A 24,054-nucleotide genomic window follows, 5' to 3' on the forward strand; every position below is an offset into this window, starting at 1 on the left:
TTTTAAGTATTCTTCTTGTAGTTTTCTATTGCCTTCTCTCTCTTCTCTCTTACTTAACATCTTTTTAAAAATTTTGATTTCGGGTGGACTAACTTGTATTTTGGTCTCTTATATCTTGTCAAAATCTACGATTTATTGTTTCAAAACATTATATTTGTGGAGTTTTGTGTTGTTTTACACAACAGGAACAATCAAACATACTAGAAGTAGCATCGAGCTAGCATATCACTACTGCTTCTTTCGGACTTAACGATGTCAAGCCTTCGGCATCTCCTTTCTCAGTTTTAAATCTACTTTACATTTAAAAAGAACTGTTTAAGATCTTTGAAGGAAAATAGATGAAATGCAGATGGCAGCAAGTCAGCAAAATAAAAAAAATTTCAACGGAAGAAAAAGTAATTTGCATTTTTCTCGTTTTGCCAGCTACAATAGGAATGAGTGATATAAACTTCTCAGTTGTAGAAGGAGAGATTTAAATTCTTGACACAGATTTTGCTAGTTTGCAACTTTAAATGAGTTTTTATCAAAATATCAATAAAAATAAGTAAAAAATGCACATAAAGTGATCAATTAACATGATTTTCAGTTGAAATTTTCTTGTATTTATCCTAAATCCAAATGAAAACATCAGGATTTTAGATGTTTCAAATGGATCATTACTGATCCTGGAATGAGAGAGGTGGATGGATTATGGAGAAAACTAAAATGCACATTGTTGTGGATCAAATACAAAAGTGTGTGTAATTTAATTAACTTAAAAGTGTTTTTAGATTAATTTATTACACAATCTCTAGTTTGGACACATTAAAATTGTGTTAGAGTAGATTTTTTGGATAAATCATCAGAAATTCTCACAGGTGAAGGATGTGGATCAACAAGAAAAATTGTAGAAAAATATATATTCAATGTTAGAATATGTTCGTTTATTTATGCAAATCTACAAGATATTTACATTAAATTTTGCAAATTAAAGCAAATCCTGGCTAGAAGATAGATAAAAATGTATGAATTTAGAGAGGTAAGTCAGAAAAATTGCATTATTTTTTCCTCTCTTCTCCTCTACATCCGCTGTGAAAAATTGATTTTCTGTATACCGAAATTATACGAGAAGTTAAAATTTATGACNAGAACAGACAGTTGTTGTTTGAATGGTGTCCACCTCTGGAACAGAACATAAGCGTTGTTGCTTGTAATATGTGTCAAATAGTATGTGCAGTCAGAAATCAATTATTTTATTTGGAAATTAATTCTGGTGAAATTAAACAAATAAGGTAAATATTGATTATTCTCCGTACTTATAAAATCGATATTTACAGATAATTTGATAAAAATAATTTTTAGAAAATAAATTCTTAAAAAAACACTCCAAAAAACTTTTTAGATGTAAAATTAATGAATTTTTGTTAAAATTTCGAAGGAATTCGACAAAAAAATTTGAATTTTTAATGCTTTTTTCCAGGAAGAAAATGGCTATGAATAAAATTTAAAGCGGAATTTTGGATGGAAAATGAGCAAATTTATGCAAATTAGCCAAAAACAGAGACGAAAAATTGTGGGAAATAATAAAAATTGGGAAATTGCCGGGCGAACAATACATTTTTATCGGCGTATGATAGCAATTCGGCTAACAATAGGAGAATTAACACAGGACTGACGATAAGGCAGACATTCATCTGTTTCAAATGATACAATTGCCACACCTACTTGTGACTTGGCATAGAAACAGAACGTACTGTACATAAACATAACACGTCACGCATCCCAACCCCTTGGTTAGCAATGGGAACTACCCTTTCCTGGTGGCTGCAGTGACACTGTTCTGGTACACGTCTCGCTAACTGATGGATGTTGGAGACTAGCATAAAGTGTTTCTTCGTCTTTCTGGATAAATGCACAGCTGACGAAACAGGTATGTACCCTTTTTTCTTCCCTCCAAGTTACATGTTAACCTCTGCTAACCCCTGAAAGATGCTGCAGTCCCCTGTGCGTTACCTGCATTTTCTTCCTTGATTGATTACTTTTTGCATACTCGTACAGATGCCACAAGTGTTTATTTATTTTTAAAGCGCCCAAATTTTTATTTGAAACACGATTTTCACGTGTTCCACTTCTGAAACAACCGGTTTTTAACGAAACACCGATCGAGCTTCGCTGCAAGTATGCCAAGTCATGAGGGGAAAGTGGATTTACAGGGGCTATCGTGTTTTCTTTATTGTAGGAATAGCTGTTAAGTATTACTGCTTAAAAGTTTATCGAGTTTTTTAATGTTTATAGTGTAATTTTAGTTAATTTTAAAGAAGGTTTAACTAAAATATATGCAATCAATGGTAATTATTGGGCGGAGAAGTAGAATTTTTAACTGCTGCGTGCATAATAATTGGAGCAACAAGGGAGAAATTGCATGTGGGACGACTTTCCGCACACCGACAGAAAAGCTTATGGAAGCTTTATTTGCTCCCATAATTGATTTTTGTGCATAAAAATTGAAATTTGAACTAAAGATTTCGTTACATTAACGTACTTCTACTATAAAAATCTTAATTTTGAAGGATTTCTATGCATTAATCATCCAAAAAAAACAAAATAAATTTACATCTGCTTTAATTTTATTTCATTATTACCTTATAAAGGATAAATTAATTAAATTTAAGTAAGAATTTTACTCTACTGGTTTATGAATTTGAGGAAAAAAAATATTTTAAAAAAATTCCTCAAATTCCTCAATGATATTAAATATTAGTAAACAATAATTAATTAAAATTGTTCTCGATTAAAAATTGATAATTAATTTAACAAATTATACAAAATTATTGTTGCTATAGTAGCATTAAAGGAAATTTAAAGAGAAATTTTTAAAAGTAAATTAATTTTAAGAATATTTTCTTTATTCTTTTAAATGAAATCAATGAACTTGACGCAACAATAGGAATTATTCGAAGCAAACTAATTAAATTCTTAAGTAGAATATAAGAGGATTTTTGTGTTTATTGTATAGAAGTTTAAAAGAATTCGAAAAATGTAAATGAAGTATTTTTTTCTTTTCATTTTAAATGCATAATGTTTGAAAATTGTGCTTCAAAATTTAAAAACAGAAAAATGTAAATAAAATAGTATTAGATCATTCAACTGCTTTTTTATTTGTGCTCCAGTTTCTCTAACTGCTCACTTCTCTTCTAGTTCCTCTGACCTGTGGTCTTTCTCCAGTCCTTTTGGCAGTTCCATCTTTGTACTTTAGTTGCTCTGATTGTTGCTCTACTCTTTCTGTTTGTTTGCTTTGAGTGTTTCTCTTTAACTCTCAGTACCTCTAAATGTTCACCTTTTCCTCTCTGTGTTTCAAAAGCACAAAATATTCAAAAATTGTGCTCCAGAGTTTAAGATAATGAGGAAGATGTAAACGAATATTTAATTCTATCTTTTCAATCATTTTTCTTCTCTTTGTGGTTCAAAAGCCTGAAGATGAGAAAGTATTACACAAATTCATGCATAGTACAATATTGCTTAAAACATCATCATCATCCTCATTTATATTTACTTCATTTTTGCTATATTTTCTGACACTTTCTATTAACCGTTATCTTCACAACACATGTCATAAACTTTATTTACTCTTACACCCTTTATTTACTATTCAGTTAATGCACCCTTGAGTAAATTTTGTTTTGAAAGAAGTAACATGAAAATAATTTAACTTCTTTTTATGTGTACTCTTATTTTTCTTATGGCTTTTATACATTTAACTGCTATGTTTAAGTCAGTTTAAGCTTTAAAATCTCATTTTTATATGATACTCTCTTATTTTCCAGGAATTTAAGATTTTAGATTGTAAGTTTTCTCTTCTAATTTTGAACAAAATTAAGATGGAAAACGATGTTAAATGTCAAATTTCAGCATATTTAATAGAAAAATAACAGCTATTAATGTTCTGTTCTGGTAAATAAAGTTCGGGAAAAGGTCAAGGTGCTCCACATAATCATTCTGTTTTGATTTTTCTGTCCTCTATACAAGAAAACATGCAATTTTTCTTAACACAATTTGCGATTCCTTTTTTATCTTTTGATGAAATGAAAGCTTCTCGCAGTTAGAGAACATCATCAATAAAGTTTGATAGATTAATCTACTTCTGTGCATCATTTAAGAGTGAGGTTTGAAGAAAGAGAGGAAAGAAATTAGTTTCTTTTCTGCTTCATCAAACTAGATTTTTTATATATTTAACTATCATCTAGGAAAAATTAATATTAGAAATAGGAAAAAATAATTTAAGTATAATTTAATTTTTAAATTAATTGGAGAAGCTTAAAATTAGTTAATTAATTCTAATTTTATTTATACAGTAAATAGAATTTATAAGAGATATTTGAAATTTAAAGATGAATTTTATAACTAAAAATTATGCAAAATTTGCATTTATGTTAAGAAAACTATTATAAATTTTCATATTTTGGTCAAAATAATTATATTTTGGTAAATAATAACACAGAATATCATCAAAAGCTGTTAAAATTTGGATTTAGAATAGAAAAATTTCATTTTCTAAACTTGGATGCAGTATTGCATACCAAAAATGTATGTTTTTAAAAGCTCAGTTAATGGAAATTCCAAAGTAGGTGCAAATAAAATTACATCGAGGGATGAGGGTAGAGAGAGTGTTGAGAAACCAAGGATAAAAATAAGGTATTTTATAGACTTATAATTAATTATTAGGCCAGATTTCTGTGAGATGTTCAAGACAAATACTTGGACAGAATTCAATCAATAACATCTGAGTTATTGATAACACGTCTTTCATTTTAAGTGAAATGAATCCAAATTTTTTTGTCTTTCTCTTGTTTTCTTATTAAACTCACTTACAGATTCTCTCTTAATGCTTTATCCAGACTCTCTGAGCTTGGGAAACACTCAAATAATGAGTTTTGAATGCAAGAAAGACTCTTATCCAGATTCAAAGATAAAGCTAATGTGTTTACATTACAGTCTATGTCAGTTGATATAATCAATTATTCTCATCCTTCTGGGTATTCTTGCAATATTCTATGAATTAATTATAATTTGTATGGACTGATTGGTTTCTAAGATGACACTAAACTGCAATAACGTCTCTTGCTCCTCATGTGCTTGGGCATCACCAGAAATGTAATTCCTATGTGAATTGCTTATTTGTAACTGGTTAGGAGTGCGTTAATCTATAGAGAAACATGATAAACACTGGAAATAACTCAAATTTCCATTCACAAACAAGAAATTTAGTTATTCCTCCAAATATTATTCTGTGATAGTCATTTAAGATTGATTTTTATTTAAAATAGAATGTATAAAGGATATTTCTCAGTTCATGTAGGATTCTTCTATTTTTAAGCACTCAATCAAGCACTTACATGATTTTATCAAATTTTAAGCAGAATAAGTTTCTCCTTTCAATTCCTGAAGTGTCAGCAGTAAGTTTCTTTAATTTACAATCCTTAAAGGATTTTTCCTTCTCTAATCCTTCAATCAAACAAGTATGTAATTTATATCCAATTTTATCAAGTGACAAGTCATTTAACATACTTTTTCCAGTTCTTGTAACATAAATCATCAACAAATTATGTTAATTTTCAATCCTTAAAGGATTCTTCCTCCTGTAGTGAAATGGTTTACACTGATTTTATCAAGTTACTAATGAAATAACTTGCACTTTCCAACTCCTGCAACATGAAATTACATTACTCACACTTTATGCTGAAGTGAGATGTAACTTGAGACATTAAAGAACTTTACATGTGATATATAATAACAGGATTAACATTTAAATGACTTTATGAATGACAAAGGAAGCAAATTGTCTCACTGTTGCATTCTGCGCATAACCATTGAAATATTGAAGGATTAATGATAGATATTATCCACTTCATTTATGTACTAGAAAATTAAAGATGAATGATTATTATTATTATTATATGTATGAATATTAATATTCTGGAAAGCAATTTCTGCTTGGCGCAAACTCAAATGACACTTTTGTAGCCTTATTTCAAGGTTTTCTGCTTAAAAAAAAGGCAATAAAATGAGAAGTTTTGAAAAAGAATAACTTAATATTAGAAATTACATTACTTTAATATAGAATTTAAATTAATTAGTCATCTTTTATGCAAATTTTATATTGTAATCCTTTACTTTATCCTAATAAATATGAAATTGTAACAGAGAATGCTAATTACTTCATCTTTACCTCACATTTTTTCTATTTATACTTACTTTTCTCTTATTATTTGCTAAATTTGATCCATCTTTAGTTTTTTAAGTGCTCATTTAAAGTAGAAAGATGCTTTATCATCACATTCGAGGGCCGAGAGATGACTCCAACCGTAAATTTTTCCTTCGGAGAATCTATAAAATACATTTTAGATTAAATGAGATCGTTGTTATCTTAGAGAATCGACAAAGGAGAAAGGATCAAAAGGATTAAGAGATGGGAAGATTAGAGTAAGAGGATGCAGAATCTCTGTATTACATCACATACAAATGTCAATAATGCAAATGGCGAGAGAGAATTTTGCTTCGTTAGCTTTAATGTTTTTGTGAAAGTTATACATGGAGAAGATAACAAAGTTAGCTACTTTACATGACAATTTGATGTGATCTTTTGTGGTATTTGACATTAATTGGGTTATATACAGTATATACTTACCTACTCAGGATAGAATAATGGATATATACTTACCATTGATAAATGATGCTGTTCTCTCAGTGTAGTCAGCTCTGTTGTTTTTTCTGGTATAGCTAGCTTTTTACTTTTCTCGTTAAATCCAACTTTATACATTTCTTTTGGACCTTATCCACTCTCTATTTTCCTCTTCATATATCTAACTCTATACTTTCTTCTTGGTATTTCCAATTCTCTGCTTTTCTTTCAGTATACCCCTCTGCTTCTTCCTCTGTATTTCTCTCAGAATATCTATTACTTTTCTTTCTTTTTCAGTGTATATATACTTCCACTTACTCTCAATATATCTAACTTTGTCTCTACCTTCTTTTCAGTAACTCTTTCTGTTTTCCTCTTAGTGCAGCTAGCTTTCTGCTTTTTTCTCTCTTATCTCCTCTTTGTATACCTAACGAAAACTAAAAAACAAATTGTATCCAATATAGGAGGAGTTATAAATTTACAGAAAGACACATCATGCTTTGTGCATTTGACAAATATTAATGGTTTTGCACGTTGGAACCATTCCATATTTTATCTTTGTGAGTAACAAACTTGTAACTGTGGGAAAAACTAAAAATAAAGTTTTATTTTGTCAATTATAAATTATCTACAAGCTCAAAATCGTAAGAGAGGTCTCAAGCCCTGTCCGTCTGGTTATCCGTCATCTTGATTAAAAATGAAAGAGTACCAAACTCCTAATGGAATTTGTTGAGAAGAGTCGCGGAGGTTAAATGCTTTAGTGTGATAGATGAGTGTTTCAAGAAGGATGATCTTAATGTGGTTCTCTCAAATAATCTTAACAGGATTTTACTTTGTCTTACATCTTTGATGATGGAGGAGAGTTTGATTTTTAAAGTTTCTTTGACATCAATTATCTAGGATGATAAAAGAAAGTTAATTATCCTGGATTTTGGAAGAAATCTTTTCTATCAGAAGAGATGATCATTTTGGGGATCATTTTGCATCATCAAGGATGCAAAATGACCCTTAGATGATGATGAGACCATTTTTAACATTAGAAGAATTCCGTTTCTATTCTTTTTAGAAATCCTAAAATTAAGTAGAAAGCCTTTCCTTATGCTTTTATATTTTTTCTATAAATCTTTAAATCAGGGAGAGATTTATCTATATCCTTACTTTATGAATCTTGGAAAGTAGGCATAATCCTAATTTTATGATTTTTGAAGAAATTATGAATTCTATGAGTCTAATTTTTATAGTTTTTTCACACTCTTGTTCTGTATAAATAAATGTGAATCTTTCTCCAAATAAACATTATGAATTTTATGAATTACATTATGATGGGTGAAAATAAAACATCTTTGGATCAGCACTGTTATTAGTAGTTATAATAAGGAAGGATTTAAGGATGTAGAAAGAATCTGGGATTTGTCTTTCAAAGGAAGTTTCTATCTAGGAACAATAAGAACTATTTTCATTTCATCTAATAGATCATCTTCTAGGGCTTTTTCTTTTTTAAATCCTTATCCTTTCTTCCTCTCCTCTAGGTCGTCTTTGTCTCTTTTTCTCTTCTTTTTTCGTGATCGCCAATTGATTTAAAATAAGTGATAGGATGATAATGAATCCTTTAAGATTTATAATGATGCGTGAATATAGTAAGATTCATTCATTCTCGTGAATTATATACGATATTGTCTTAGGAAGGAATCCTGAAGGAGAAACAGAAATTCTAATCGATCAGAAGGATTGTAAAATCGTCCTAGAATTATGATCAATTAGAAATCTAGATTTTCCAAGCTGTAGAAAGATTCTAAAGAAATTTATCTAGGATCCTCTGATCTTAAATAAATTCTAGTCCTAAAAGAGACTTTCTCTATATTCAAATAGCTGTTCTTTCGTTGATTTTATAAGATAGCCTTGTTGGAGATTTTAGAGAACACGTTCCTTTTATGGATTCTCCTTTCGTTGATTCTTCTAGAGAATCTTACAAAAATCTTTCTTTGTGGATTTCGATTCCAGAACGTAAGCTGTCTTTATCAAAACTAATGGATTCAAGATTCCTCTTACGGATTTAATGGATTCGGCTAGATTGAGGACTGATAGTTCATGTTATGGGTCACTAATCTTCTTGGGTGAATTTTATTACTTATGGAGTCACATGATTTTCGTGGATCCTAAGGAAGAATTCCTGAAGAAGAATCTATCACTTTCCGCCATTTTTTAGACGTTATAAAGGAGGAATATTAGCCTTATAAGTAAGATTTATGAGGGTCGTCTAAGATTTGAAAGAAGACAGCAAACGATGCCACAACAGATGACGTCGAGGGAGTGATCGACTATACCTTAATCGAATGCAACCGCTCCGCTCGTCCCACAATTGTCCAATTCGGCATTCGAATGTTTCCATAGCAACGGAGAAACATTGGCTACCAACATTCTGTCGCTGAAACCATCCAATTGATGTATTATTTAATAATCGTCTCACGAATTTTTTGAAGGAAGTAATTTTTCAAGGCTAATTTTTCAAATGGTTTTCTTTGTTTTCGTGTAGAAATAGCCTCTCTGGCCTCCATTTTTCCTTTTATAATCCTTAAAATTGATTCATTTTTAACAATTAGGATAACATTTTAATTCTTATGGTGTATTATAGAAGGCCACTAGAAAATAGACAAGCTAACCACTAGAGAATCTTGAAAGATTCTGTAGAGGCACTTTGTATAGTGAAGATCAAGCAGTTTCTGTGGGTTCTAATCGATCCACTTTGAAGGTTCTGTAATGGATCCTCATATATAAAGCGCTCTTGTGGATCACCAATAGTTTCGTAAGCATCTTGTGGATCCTCGGTTGATGAAGAAGTTTCTGTGATTTCTTATGCATTAACTTTGAAGATTCTGTGATGAATTCTAAAGTATGGGCATGGTCAGGGGTGGCAAACCTTTCTAAGCCTGTGTGCAATACAGTAAGCATACTTAGCCTTAAAGGTGTTTATGCGTGCCAAAGTTTTAGACTTCGAATAACGATATTTAAATACCGATTTAGGACTCTTAACGAAGGACTACTGTAAGTCTGTTATGGATCATTAGATATTTTGAAATTCCATAGATTCCTGTGAATGGAAGTGACTCTGTAATATGAATCTTAGTAGAGGAATTCTCGATTAATTTTCAAACCTGTTACCGATTCTAATATGTAATTTTTGTGAGTTCTAATAGGTTCATTTTGAAGGTTTTGTGATCTATCCTTATGAATGGATATACTTTTACTACGTTATACGGGTTCTAATGGAGGATTTCTCAATGAATTTGTAAGCTTCTTGTGAATCGTATTCTAAGATTTACAACAATCTTAAAGTTCACTTCCCGTAAGATTCAAAATATTTTTAGAATGCTTATCTTCTTTCATCAAGATTATTACTAGCATATTCCTTGGCCAAAATTTCAATAAGTATGATCTCAGATGCCTTTAATTTACAATAAGGGTCTCGGGAATATCCTCTTCTAGGATTCATATGAATATTAGCTGAAGTTTCCTTTAGAACCCAAAAGAATCTGTTTAGAAGTTTCTCCTCTAGAATTTAGAATAATAATGTGGAGAACGTCTATGTAGGATCCACAAGAATAATCTTATACGCTTCTTCTAGGATTCGCAATACTTCATGATATTGTTCTTCTAAGCTCCAGAAAATTCGTTAGATCCTACAGATCTATCGCAATATTATTAAAACTTGTAGAATCCACCAAAATATTTTTAGAAGCCTCATCATCCTACACGATCCACAAACTGATCCATAAATTAATCACATAAGATCTAAAGACTGTATAATATTATATCTCATTTCATAACGAATCAGACGGCAGCGATAATCAAAACTGCGAATGAAATCTACTTTACACGCGTCACTAAAGATCGTAACGTCAATAAACTGCTGAATAAGATAAAAATATATTTTTTAGAGACGTCACCTTTCATAAATAATCCGCTAAAGCTTTACTAAATTGAACTTTCTCCGAGGAGAATGCATCCTTCGTGAAGACGTAAGCGCTTTTTTTTAGAGGATTATCTTTAAAAAAAGGGGGTGACACTTACAGATAAAATGTCGAAGTCGTGACGCGTCACACTAACTGTAAATGGATTGTAGATAAATCGCTTGTGCTTCGAAATGTCACCATTCCGTGACGTCTACGACACACACTTCGAGGTACTTTCGCTTTATTTGTTTATTTTCTCGTCTGACTCGAATATGATTTACGCGAATTTCTTCTCTCTGTTGCGTTTCAACGAGGCCCTAATTTTGTTTCTTTATCCGTTACGGCATTTTTAGATGTAACGAGGAACGTGGGATGGTGTTTTTTTAAACATTGTCGACGTCACTGTAGAAAATTTAACGTCTAGAATAATTGCGAAGCATTTTAAACTATAAATTATTAACTGAAACATGGATGAAACACGGTTTAAGTATTGTTTTCGTATTATATGAACTCGTACTTGTATTACACACCAGAAAAGCATTGCTCATAATTATAAATGAAGAAACAATAATGAAACACTACTGTTTTTCGAGTGGTATAAATTCGTGTGAAACATGCGCATCAGCAGAAAAACATGGTTTCATCTTGGTAATAAATGAAGCATTAATTAAATAGAAGTGGTGTGAAACATTGAAAAGATTTTTATTATTTTCGTAAGTATATTTTGAGTGAAACAAACTTGAAAAATTTTTGAAAAAAACTTGAAAAATACGTTGTTTTCAGAAAATTGTGTTCCAGACAACGTATATTCGACGTCAAAAACGAGTGAAACAATAGAAAATAATAATTTAAATATTCATGAAACATGAATAAAACTGTTGTTTGAAAACATATTTTATGGTCACTGGACAGAGAAAATATCAAAAAAGTGCGTAAACTGTTTACCTATGAAACACTGTTTAAACTTCACGTATCATGTTTCTCCTGCAAAGATTTTCCACGTGACCTTAATGACTTCTCACAAGGAATGTATACACGTGAATATTAATGTGTGTAGGTCACTCTCAAACACGAAAATAACCACGTCAAGGTTTTCACCAAGTTAAAAACAAAGTAACCTACACTTTTATTCAAAAATATATTTCTTCAGTTAGAATTTTATAACGCAAGTAACCGTAACACGTAACGAAAATTTAACAGTAACAAGACTAAAATTTCTCGTAACACGTAGCCTTTAAATTATAGTAATGACTTGGGATAAAAGATTGAGAAGGAGAACGTGCTTCGTATTAAATTTTCGTGGGGGCACGTAACAAACTATAAATTTTATTATTCTGACCCCGAATTTGTAGTTTAGATAGAGGCAGAAATTTTTGTGTTCATTAAATGTTTTAGAGCATTCCTGTAGTTTAAAGTTAAATTTTTATACAAATTTATAGTTTTTGAACATAAGAAATTATGACCCAATGCACTAAATTATGTTCGAAATACACTAAAACGTGATTCAAATGAACCGAACCACCAAAACATTGTACGTATCAAACCTATATTCTGAGGAAATCAAGATATGCTCTGAAACATGATCTGAATACATCAGACCCGGCTCTGACTGTTCCCGAATACATTTAAATTGCTTGCATCTTCCTTCGAAGGAAAATATTCTCAACGCACCAGGACTCTTGCTCCTAACACTGAAATATATTCTGAACGCGCCAATTCACGTTCCGAATGGTCTCAAATGTTTATGAACGCACCGAACTATATTTTAAACATAAAATATCGACGCATGTTCGTGTTCTATGCTCAGCAGAACATGTTCTATACGTGTCAGAACGTGTTCCGAACACACGAATGCATTTTTCGAACGCGTCATTAATATTAAGAACGTCAAACACTGCAAAATATGAAACTCTCGTACAAAAATTTTCAAACTGTTTTATAACCACTCTGAAAAGATTTTTCGTGCGAATTCTGTTTGTTTTAAAGCTCTCCGGTACAATGAAATAATGATATTTTGTGTCTCTTTTCTGATATTAAACAAGAAATTCCCCTATTTAGAGGCTATTGTTTACATATAGGCCAAGTCTAACACACGCACAAAGTTATATTGTCTTATTTGTATACACGCAAATTACTTGAATATACATGTACAGATATATTGTCTTGGCAAGTATGGTTGTACAATATTGTTTGATGGGTTTATGAGATACATTCAGCGCGCTGCTTACACAGAATTCGCTCTTGTTTATGGGGATGAGTAGTGTATATAGGAGATGCTATGTGCTAATTTATGATCGAGTACACCTGTACAACGTAATAAAACACAGTTAAGAATTGTGCATTGAATTTAGACGTATATGAGAGTTAAGAACCGTATAGGATTGTGTTATATGAGGGATGTAAGTCAGGAGAGTTTAAGTGTTAAAAGTATTTAGAGCTTAGGATTGTGTATCGAAGCCTTATATTTGATGTAGAGCTGTAATATGTAAGGGGTTAAAATGAAACGAAGGATTAAATACGTTATAATGGGATTGAAGTTATTTAATGGTTTTTTAAGGCGAATTTTATGTATTAACAACTCAGAAATTGATTAAACTCATCAATCTTCCCGCTTTTCGGCACAAGGATGACATATTTATGCGCCAAAGATTCATTCATTGTATCAAAATACTCGAACAGTTTGCATGCGTGCGTTTTTAGTGTGTGTATTAGCTAACAATTCTGTAATACACTCGATCGATAGACGTGCAGCAGCTAACTGTTGACCATCTGCAAGCTTTCACTGATATTCTAGAAAGCTGCCGTTTTATACAATTGCTTTGACGTGTGCACGACGAGATGTATGACGTTTTTAACGATTCACAACCTATCTTCTTTGATTAGTGAATTGACTGGATTCAAGTTGTTTTCGTACTTAGAAATGGGATTAAGAGGGGATAATCAATACTTAATTGGAGTTGAATTTATACACGTCTATGAGGAGGATTTTTACTTGAATAACATCTTTCTAGTAGATTATTTACACAATTAAATAAGCCCCATAGGCACGTGTTCTGAGCAGTAAACTATGTGAATTGGATAAATTTGAGTGATTTATATTTGCACGTATGACCTTTTTTTTATAGATTTATTTACATGATTAAGCTTTTATACACTTATAATTCCAAGCTACAAATAACAAATGAACTACTACTAATTGGATAAAGCGCACTTTATACGGTTAACGTCGAATAGATTGCTACTTGCTTCAACCTAAAGACTTGGATAATGCTAGAATTAGCCGGTTAATCCTAGCTTAAGGGCATTACATTGAACAAATTTAAGATTACAATGTGCCAATGGAGAAGATACTCTAAAATATAACTTGTAAAAATTTACATGGGTAAGCTTGTAAATAACCTCCTCAACATTAAATCATAAGATAATCATGTTTTAAGGTTGATAAATGCTATTTAAGTTGGATAAATTGAGTAATGAGTCTGTCATATTAAGATCGATATGTGTCAGTAGAGATGATGTTTACGATTATAACTGCAAATAATGTAGATATTTATGTATAACTTTTTAGTTCCAAATTCTCAGAATAATTGCATAAATTTGAATGATGCTAAGATCTACATGCGATTTTGTAAAGGATATTTGCAAGCGCATATCTTTGGAAGAGATATTTATGTATATAACCCTACAAGTAACGTCTGTATAGGTGAACTGGAGGACTATTTACATGTAAACTATCTCCCTACAGACACTACCCCTCATAAACTCCAAGTTATAAGTAATTACAAGTTATACTTAAGAATTTTAAGCAGGTAAAGTGAGATAGGGTGCTCTCTGGAGAGAGGAGGACGTAGAGCACCGAAACATTGTTTATTTATCACTCATTAATTACGAAAATCTACAGAGGAACGTCTAATTTACAGCCGTGTCCTTGAGATAATAGATTGATTTTCAAAATAATTTACTCGAGACCTGACGAAATTTAAATTAACACTAACAGAACAAGAGAACGAGATCAGACAAAAGGTATAATTATACGCATTTTTAGTGATTTGATTGGAGTATTTTCATGGTAAATTGCGTTATAAATCGATGTAACAATCTATAATTTATATGATCTGCACGTGGATCGATGTGACACGTCACATTCGAGGCCCCTCTCTGTCGACTGTTCCATATTCGATTTTCTAAAACTATTTTTAGGTAGAGATCGTTTATTTATTTACTTATTTGTTTGTTCTGCTTTCTTAAGTTAACTATGAGCTATGTGCACTTACGTAATTCTTGAGTTATGGGCGGATTATATCCTTTGAAACAGGAGTTTAGCATATATCTTCTATCCTCTAAGAGTTATGTAAAGGCGGCATATATCTATGGAGATTTAACAAATGATTAAAAGTAAGTCAAAAAATTTTTGACTTGTACAGTATTCTCGTGCGTGTTTAAAAGATATTTTGAAAGAGGTGCGGGCTATACGCCGATTTTTAATCACAATTACTAACTCAATGTTAAATCCCATGGGTTCGGAGTGTACGCTGGGGAGGAAAATAAATATTTATGTAAGGTTTACAATGAGTCTAACTCTATAATTCGCTCAAAATAGAGATAAATGACAGTTATGACGAGTTAAGCATTAAATATCTGAAATAATCTTGAATTTTAACGCATTGTTTGGCTTCTTTTTTGTATTGATAGACTGTTATAAGACGGAAAACAGAAGTTTATAAGATTAAATTAAGTAAAAGTTACAAAGAAAGAGTTAAGAATAATTTAAAGTTTAGAAATTATTAATGAGGTTAGGGATAAGATTAAAAAAGAGAACACGGAAGAAAGTTTAAGGTTATAGCCTTAACATTTCTCTTATATTCTACAATATAACGGTCATAACTTTTTGTATAAGGTCATAACCTTTATCTTTCTTTCATATTCTCTCTTATAATTAGGCCTACACAAGATTAAGATCCTGATATCAGCAAGATAAACGGTACGATGGAAAACTGCAATGAATGGAGTAGATATTTTACAATAAATTTAATTAATGGACCCACTAAGTAACGCGTCAGAGCGATGAGAAGGGGTTAAAGGTCACCTAAATGCAATTCATCCTCACGGGAGAATGAAACTGCAATTACTATGCAACCACACCATGCAGGAAGCTCGTAACAAATTGGAAAATTATCATGTAAACATTTAATTATATCTCAAATAGTAGAAATGATTAACGTTGTCTCATGGATGACGTAGCTCAAATAATTCCTTAACTCGACCCTTCGGGTTATTTTCTCTGTTATATTACACGAAAAATCTGAGTAAAAATCTAAAGAGTAAATCTAATTATTTTTACTGAAAATTAGAAAATTTAATTAGGGAAGCTCGGGATGAAGTCAAAAGATAAATAGGAATTATTGCAGTTTTCTTCTCTTTATGCTGCTCTATAATGCTACACAGACTGTCTTTAAGGTAAATATTTATTTCTCTCCTAAATTTAGGAAACATTAAGCAGTTTAATAATGGCGAATAAGTGTTATCATGCACACAAAAGATGTTTATAGAGGAAGAATTGAGGACGACACATTGTCTCATATTGATCTGCCAGTGATTAGCATTGATTTTCGAATGTTCTGCATCAATGAACCCTCATAAAGCTTCTCTAATTAGAAATTAACACAAAAAAAATCTCTCCATTTTCAATTACGTATAAGGTTGTTCAAAAGTTAGCTAACTAATAGCATTTTGGAAATCATTACAATGGTGCTAACTGCGTTTAGGACCACCCTATATGCTGTATATAGATATAGTGTAGTAATAATTTCTTCTTCTCGTATATATACGTAAATTAAACGTTATTATCTAACAATAAAAATTCTATAATAATATGAGAAAAATCTGACTTTATTTGTGAATAAGTAAATAAATTTTGCCCTTCCTGTAGCAAATTTATAAGATCCTGCGTAGGTCTTGTAAGCCCTGTTGATCTTTAAGTCCTGAAGATAGATTTCTACAGGTCTTACAGGATAGGATTTCATTTAAAGTTGTGCAAATTGGAATCATCTAACACCTGCTACCATAGTAACAATCTTGTTTCGTGTAAAAATCGAACGTTTTTACCGCGGTTTTGCCTGTTCTCTACGTAGGATGGTTCCAACTCAGCTAACCATTTCAATACTCTTCAAACCTGTTTGGTTGATTCGCTTTTGGGCCACCCTGCATCGTGTTTTTGGAGAAAATCACGATATTATTTGAGAATTATCGAGAGAAATTCAATAATAAACAAGTCGCACAAATGCGAAAATAGTTATTAGACAGCATTGAAGATTTTAAGTAAAATTAGGAACTGTTTCCTCCGCTGTTATAGCAACAAATTGTGTTAGAGAATGGATGTTTTAGAAGGAAATTACTTCTTTTGAATCGCTAAAATTTTATTTGATCGAAATTAAAAGTGGATAGAGTTATCCGGCGACATCACTCGATCTTCCTACAAGATTTTCTCCTCCCTAAAGCATCTTATTCACTGTCTGTTCTATTGATTTCTCCCTCGGGTCCTTCTCCAAAGCCAAAAGATAACAACTTGTACATTAAAACAGCAATTTTCTTCTCCGCCAAGCAATAACAATTATAACTTTGTTTAAGGAAATTACTTGTTATTTAATTTTTAAAAAATATAAAAAGACATAGGATTTTTTTATTTCTGAAAATATTTCACAAAATTATAATTTTTTCTGCAGTTATTTTACTCACGAAGCCAACACCCGAAAAGTAAACGTAAAGATTGCTTCACTGCAATATTTATTGATGTGCAGTGAAGATAGATTTACAGGAGCTTCCGTTATTTTTTTACTCCGTGATAAAGTAAATAAATAATTTAATTTCTTTTTATTTACAGTAGAAGAGGAGAAAAATATAATTTTTTACTTTAAATAGACAGGATAATTTGTGTTTTTAGAAAAAATCGTATATTTTTAGATCAAATAAAAGCACTTGGATTATATGTTATATGAGCAAATTACTGGCCAATTATGTCTAATTTTTCGATTTTTGTAAAGTTAAATTGTTTTTAGAGCTTAAAAATAAACTTAAGCTCCATTTTTCTTAAATTCTAACAAAATAATAAGAATATTAATTTGATTTAAAGGCTAAACATTTATACAATTATCTCTATTTTTGAAAGAGTTTCGTAGCTATTTACGCGTATTCTCTACACCTTAATATAGAAAAAATGAACGTTTTTTAATCGAAAATATCAAAAAATAAACAGAATTTTTGCGATAAAAGAGTGTTTTTAATATATTTTTAAAGATTGTTTTTTTATCTTTTTCAAAATACGGGCCAATTATGTCTAATTTTTCGATTTTTGTAAAGTTAAATTGTTTTTAGAGCTTAAAAATAAACTTAAGCTTTATTTTTCTTAAATTCTAACAAAATAATAAGAATATTAATTTGATTTAAAGGCTAAACATTTATACAATTATCTCTATTTTTGAAAGAGTTTCGTAGCTATTTACGCGTATTCTCTACACCTTAATATAGAAAAAATGAACGTTTTTTAATCGAAAATATCAAAAAATAAACAGAATTTTTGCGATAAAAGNGTCTGCCTGGTAGAGAAGAATAGAAACATAAATAAATAATTGTAATATATCCCGGGAAGTAATGCCGACGGAAGAGGGACTTGAGCCCGAAACGCGTCTTGGCAAATAAAAAATTCCCAAATGAAAGTTTATGACAGAATTGCCAAGTATCTGTATAAGCACCTAGTAGTGATAACAAATTATTCACAAATAAATAACATTAGTCAGCAATTAGGCAGGCTGACACAATACACTGAAAACAACATAACACCCAAATTAAAGAAACAACTCAAAAACATTTCAAGAAAATCAAAACACACACAAAACATGAATATTACAGCACACACACTACAGAATACATCGATACACTAAAACAATAACTTGCAGCCAGAGCACGTAGACTGAAACAATACAAAACATGCACGCTACCAAAACAACAAAATAAATTATTTACAAACAATGAAAAACTCTTACAGACAAATTGGTAACAAAACAAACACATATACACAGTACAGTGGCACACCAACAGAGAAGAACTCACAACTTATCTTTAGTCTAGTACTCTAACTCACAATGCTTATGCGGGCTGGATCGAGGAGAACAAAAACTTGCACAACATACCAACTATGACCTGTGCTGAAATAAACATACACGACATCCAATACGCTGTTAACAGAACACACAACTGGAAGACACCTGGTGTAGACAACATTCACAATTTCTGGTACAAAAAGTTTACATCACTGCACCAGAAACTAGCTAAACATCTAACACACATCATCATCAATCCACAAGACATGCCAAAATTTCTTACTGAGGGCATCACCTAAATGAAACCTAAAAACAACAATACCATAGACCCCACACAATACAGACCAAATACACGTCTTCCAACATTACAAATTATTGACATCCTGTATCACAAACAAAATATACAAACANGCACACAAAAGATGTTTATAGAGGAAGAATTGAGGACGACACATTGTCTCATATTGATCTGCCAGTGATTAGCATTGATTTTCGAATGTTCTGCATCAATGAACCCTCATAAAGCTTCTCTAATTAGAAATTAACACAAAAAAAATCTCTCCATTTTCAATTACGTATAAGGTTGTTCAAAAGTTAGCTAACTAATAGCATTTTGGAAATCATTACAATGGTGCTAACTGCGTTCAGGACCACCCTATATGCTGTATATAGATATAGTGTAGTAATAATTTCTTCTTCTCGTATATATACGTAAATTAAACGTTATTATCTAACAATAAAAATTCTATAATAATATGAGAAAAATCTTACTTTATTTGTGAATAAGTAAATAAATTTTGCCCTTCCTGTAGCAAATTTATAAGATCCTGCGTAGGTCTTGTAAGCCCTGTTGATCTTTAAGTCCTGAAGATAGATTTCTACAGGTCTTACAGGATAGTATTTCATTTAAAGTTGTGCAAATTGGAATCATCTAACACCTGCTACCATAGTAACAATCTTGTTTCGTGTAAAAATCGAACGTTTTTACCGCGGTTTTGCCTGTTCTCTACGTAGGATGGTTCCAACTCAGCTAACCATTTCAATACTCTTCAAACCTGCTTGATTGATTCGCTTTTGGGCCACCCTGCATCGTGTTTTTGGAGAAAATCACGATATTATTTGAGAATTATCGAGAGAAATTCAATAATAAACAAGTCGCACAAATGCGAAAATAGTTATTAGACAGCATTGAAGATTTTAAGTAAAATTAGGAACTGTTTCCTCCGCTGTTATAGCAACAAATTGTGTTAGAGAATGGATGTTTTAGAAGGAAATTACTTCTTTTGAATCGCTAAAATTTTATTTGATCGAAATTAAAAGTGGATAGAGTTATCCGGCGACATCACTCGATCTTCCTACAAGATTTTCTCCTCCCTAAAGCATCTTATTCACTGTCTGTTCTATTGATTTCTCCCTCGGGTCCTTCTCCAAAGCCAAAAGATAACAACTTGTACATTAAAACAGCAATTTTCTTCTCCGCCAAGCAATAACAATTATAACTTTGTTTAAGGAAATTACTTGTTATTTAATTTTTAAAAAATATAAAAAGACATAGGATTTTTTTATTTCTGAAAATATTTCACAAAATTATAATTTTTTCTGCAGTTATTTTACTCACGAAGCCAACACCCGAAAAGTAAACGTAAAGATTGCTTCACTGCAATATTTATTGATGTGCAGTGAAGATAGATTTACAGGAGCTTCCGTTATTTTTTTACTCCGTGATAAAGTAAATAAATAATTTAATTTCTTTTTATTTACAGTAGAAGAGGAGAAAAATATAATTTTTTACTTTAAATAGACAGGATAATTTGTGTTTTTAGAAAAAATCGTATATTTTTAGATCAAATAAAAGCACTTGGATTATATGTTATATGAGCAAATTACTGGCCAATTATGTCTAATTTTTCGATTTTTGTAAAGTTAAATTGTTTTTAGAGCTTAAAAATAAACTTAAGCTCCATTTTTCTTAAATTCTAACAAAATAATAAGAATATTAATTTGATTTAAAGGCTAAACATTTATACAATTATCTCTATTTTTGAAAGAGTTTCGTAGCTATTTACGCGTATTCTCTACACCTTAATATAGAAAAAATGAACGTTTTTTAATCGAAAATATCAAAAAATAAACAGAATTTTTGCGATAAAAGAGTGTTTTTAATATATTTTTAAAGATTGTTTTTTTTTATCTTTTTCAAAATACGAAACCAGAAGACAATGAAACGAAACAACAATTTTGAAAATACCTGCAGAATTTCACACAAAATAAGGAAAAATTCAGAAAATTCTCAGAAATTCTACACATTCATCCTTACTTTATCGATTTTCTGTTGTTTATTCTGACTTATTTCTAAGAAAAATCTTTAGTTTTTTCTTTTCTTCCTCTTTCAAGGGTCGAAAACTTGTGCTGGATACGACTTAGATGTATATCTTTCTTATTAAAAGATACTTTTTTATTGTGTTTTATTAATTAGACCTGAGATAAAGATGCCGAAAACGGCTAAGTCTGAGAAGTACGAGTTGAATGGGCCAACTGACAACAATAGAGAATCTTACGGCTCCTTTCAACAGTCTACTGAAGATGGGGAGTTTATCATCCACCACGATCAGCTGGTGAGTACTTTTCTATCTAGGCTCCTTCTATGACTTGTTGCTCATTGTTAGCGTCCTCTTTATCTATTGAATCGCAAATGTCTCGGAGAAGCAGGGGGATACAGACACTTCAACAACAGATTTGGGCCTGACAATGGCTCCAACTCCTGCAGATGACAAATCTACTTACTTCAGAGATGGAAAGAGAAAAATAGGTAAATTTTTACTTTATTATAAATAAGGGATTGCTGCAGGCTGAAAAAAATCTACTATGGATGGCTTTTATACCTTTGTAGAAATCGTAGGAAAATTAGATTAAATTATATAAATTTAGATTTGAGCATGAGTTTTTCTTTTGGTTTTTTTTTTATTATTGATACTTTCTCCACGTTGATACAAATGAGAGAAAAGATGACTTTCGTTCAAGAGAAGCCTCATAATTTCTTTTCCTGGACGAAATCCAATAAGTGGAAAGTTCAACGACATCTTACTTCTCTCCTTGTCTTTCTCTCTTTCAACAGAAATCGTCAATTTAATGAACAGTCTTCTAAAATAAATTCTGTTCACTTGTTTATCCAGACGTCAAAGGAAGATTCAATATTATTTTTCCTACCTTCACACACCTTCCCTTTACTTTTTCTAATTTACCATCTATTCAAAGATATTTTCCAACGAAATATTCTATTTTTTAATTCTTTAGAGTGTAGCATAATTTCTCAATCATTTAGATCGATTTTTAGAATGAGAAAAGCTTGTTTAGCCTCAAAGCAAAAATTTACGGATTGACAGACTGACGAACAGTTTCTAAATACTTAATTCATTATTCATGTTACAGATTTTGTTCTGGTCTACGAAGAAGTGAGTGATGAGAACATCAAGAATCAACAGATACAAAAATCCATGAGAAAATCACAGAAACACGAAATGTGGCGACAAAAATTCATGTCGAATCTCCGCAAAGCAGGCTTGGACATGGAAGAGGTAATTCGAAACCTGTTAAATAATTCATAATTAAGAAAATCTGGCATCGTAGCTGTCCGTATGTTAGAAACTACCCGCATCTTTTCTCTTTTTCCAACTCTTTTACTAAGTTTCTTCTTAACAGCATCACTTAGTATTCTAATTCTTCTTGTGGTTATCACCTTTCTATAATTCTTACTCCTCTGTTCCTTTATTAATAGAAAGTAGTAAGAAATATAGAAGCAAATTCTTGCTTATCAGATACATACCTTGCTTCCGAATTTAGAAAATCAACGTTAAACATATTAACTTGAAAGCATGTTAGCGTTAGTGATGCGGGATTTAAATCTGGAAAACCTTAGTAAATTCAGAAAATTCTATTCTTTGAAACAGGAAGTGGTCGATGGTGACAGGAAAATCGTACACTTCATTAAACTTTCTGCACCCTGGCAAGTGCTCGTCTACTATGCGGAGATCCTTTGCATGAGGGCTCCTCTCCAGGTGAGATAAGTTGCTTGCAATGCACTTTCACAGTTTCTGATGATTCCGAGCAATCTTCTCTTCTCTAGGCTCATCCCAATCCTAGCACCAATTGGTCCGAGCGCATACTGCGTACACTGCGAATACCCAACATCATGTACGCAGACATACCCAATAAACCCCTGGACTACTACACGTGCAGATTTAAAGCTTCCAAATTGGACAAGTGAGTATCGTCTTGTTATGTGTTCTTATCCATAAACGTCTCGAATGATAAGGTTTTAATAGATTTCTAGGAAGCGAGAACCAGGAAGAGTATTTTACCACGACTCAAAGGATCCGAGTAGTGCAAGAAATACTTCAAACCGCTGTGTATGGGAAGAGGAGAAGAGCTCAACTGGGAATAGATAGATTGGTGGAAGAGGGAGTTTATACTGCTGCTTTCCCACTGCATGACCTGCATCGTGATTTTCTTCAAAAACACGATATTATTTGAGAATTATCGAGAGAAATTCAATAATAAACAAGTCGCACAAATGCGAAAATAGTTATTAGACAGCATTGAAGATTTTAATTAAAATTAGGAACTGTTTCCTCCGATATTATAGTAACAAATTGTGTTAGAGAATGGATGTTTTTAGAAGGAAATTACTTCTTTTGAATCGCTAAAATTTTATTTGATCGAAATTAAAAGTGGATAGAGTTATCCGGCGACATCACTCGATCTTCCTACAAGATTTTCTCCTCCCTAAAGCATCTTATTCACTGTCTGTTCTATTGATTTCTCCCTCGGGTCCTTCTCCAAAGCCAAAAGATAACAACTTGTACATTAAAACAGCAATTTTCTTCTCCGCCAAGCAATAACAATTATAACTTTGTTTAAGGAAATTACTTGTTATTTAATTTTTAAAAAATATAAAAAGACATAGGATTTTTTTATTTCTGAAAATATTTCACAAAATTATAATTTTTTCTGCAGTTATTTTACTCACGAAGCCAACACCCGAAAAGTAAACGTAAAGATTGCTTCACTGCAATATTTATTGATGTGCAGTGAAGATAGATTTACAGGAGCTTCCGTTATTTTTTTACTCCGTGATAAAGTAAATAAATAATTTAATTTCTTTTTATTTACAGTAGAAGAGGAGAAAAATATAATTTTTTACTTTAAATAGACAGGATAATTTGTTTTTAGAAAAAATCGTATATTTTTAGATCAAATAAAAGCACTTGGATTATATGTTATATGAGCAAATTACTGGCCAATTATGTCTAATTTTTCGATTTTTGTAAAGTTAAATTGTTTTTAGAGCTTA

The 24,054-nt window shown here is 31.3% G+C and overlaps 1 protein-coding gene across 1 annotated transcript in view; it reads left to right on the top strand.

Moving 5' to 3' along the window:
* Positions 1-1,694: 1,694 nt before the first annotated feature.
* The window catches only part of LOC111639698 (anoctamin-7-like), a 35,570-nt gene continuing 13,210 nt past the window's right edge, over positions 1,695-24,054 (top strand). The window contains exons 1-6 of the mRNA XM_023385618.1: positions 1,695-1,909; positions 21,181-21,319; positions 21,411-21,513; positions 22,134-22,279; positions 22,652-22,759; positions 22,828-22,964. Of these exons, the coding sequence (XP_023241386.1) occupies positions 21,194-21,319; positions 21,411-21,513; positions 22,134-22,279; positions 22,652-22,759; positions 22,828-22,964 (620 nt within the window). The 5' untranslated portion in view covers positions 1,695-1,909; positions 21,181-21,193. The remainder of the gene's footprint in view (positions 1,910-21,180; positions 21,320-21,410; positions 21,514-22,133; positions 22,280-22,651; positions 22,760-22,827; positions 22,965-24,054) is intronic.

Source organism: Centruroides sculpturatus, unplaced genomic scaffold, assembly GCF_000671375.1.
Source record: "Centruroides sculpturatus isolate CEXI.00-Female unplaced genomic scaffold, Cexi_2.0 scaffold1113, whole genome shotgun sequence".
NCBI classification, from domain to species: domain Eukaryota; kingdom Metazoa; phylum Arthropoda; class Arachnida; order Scorpiones; family Buthidae; genus Centruroides; species Centruroides sculpturatus.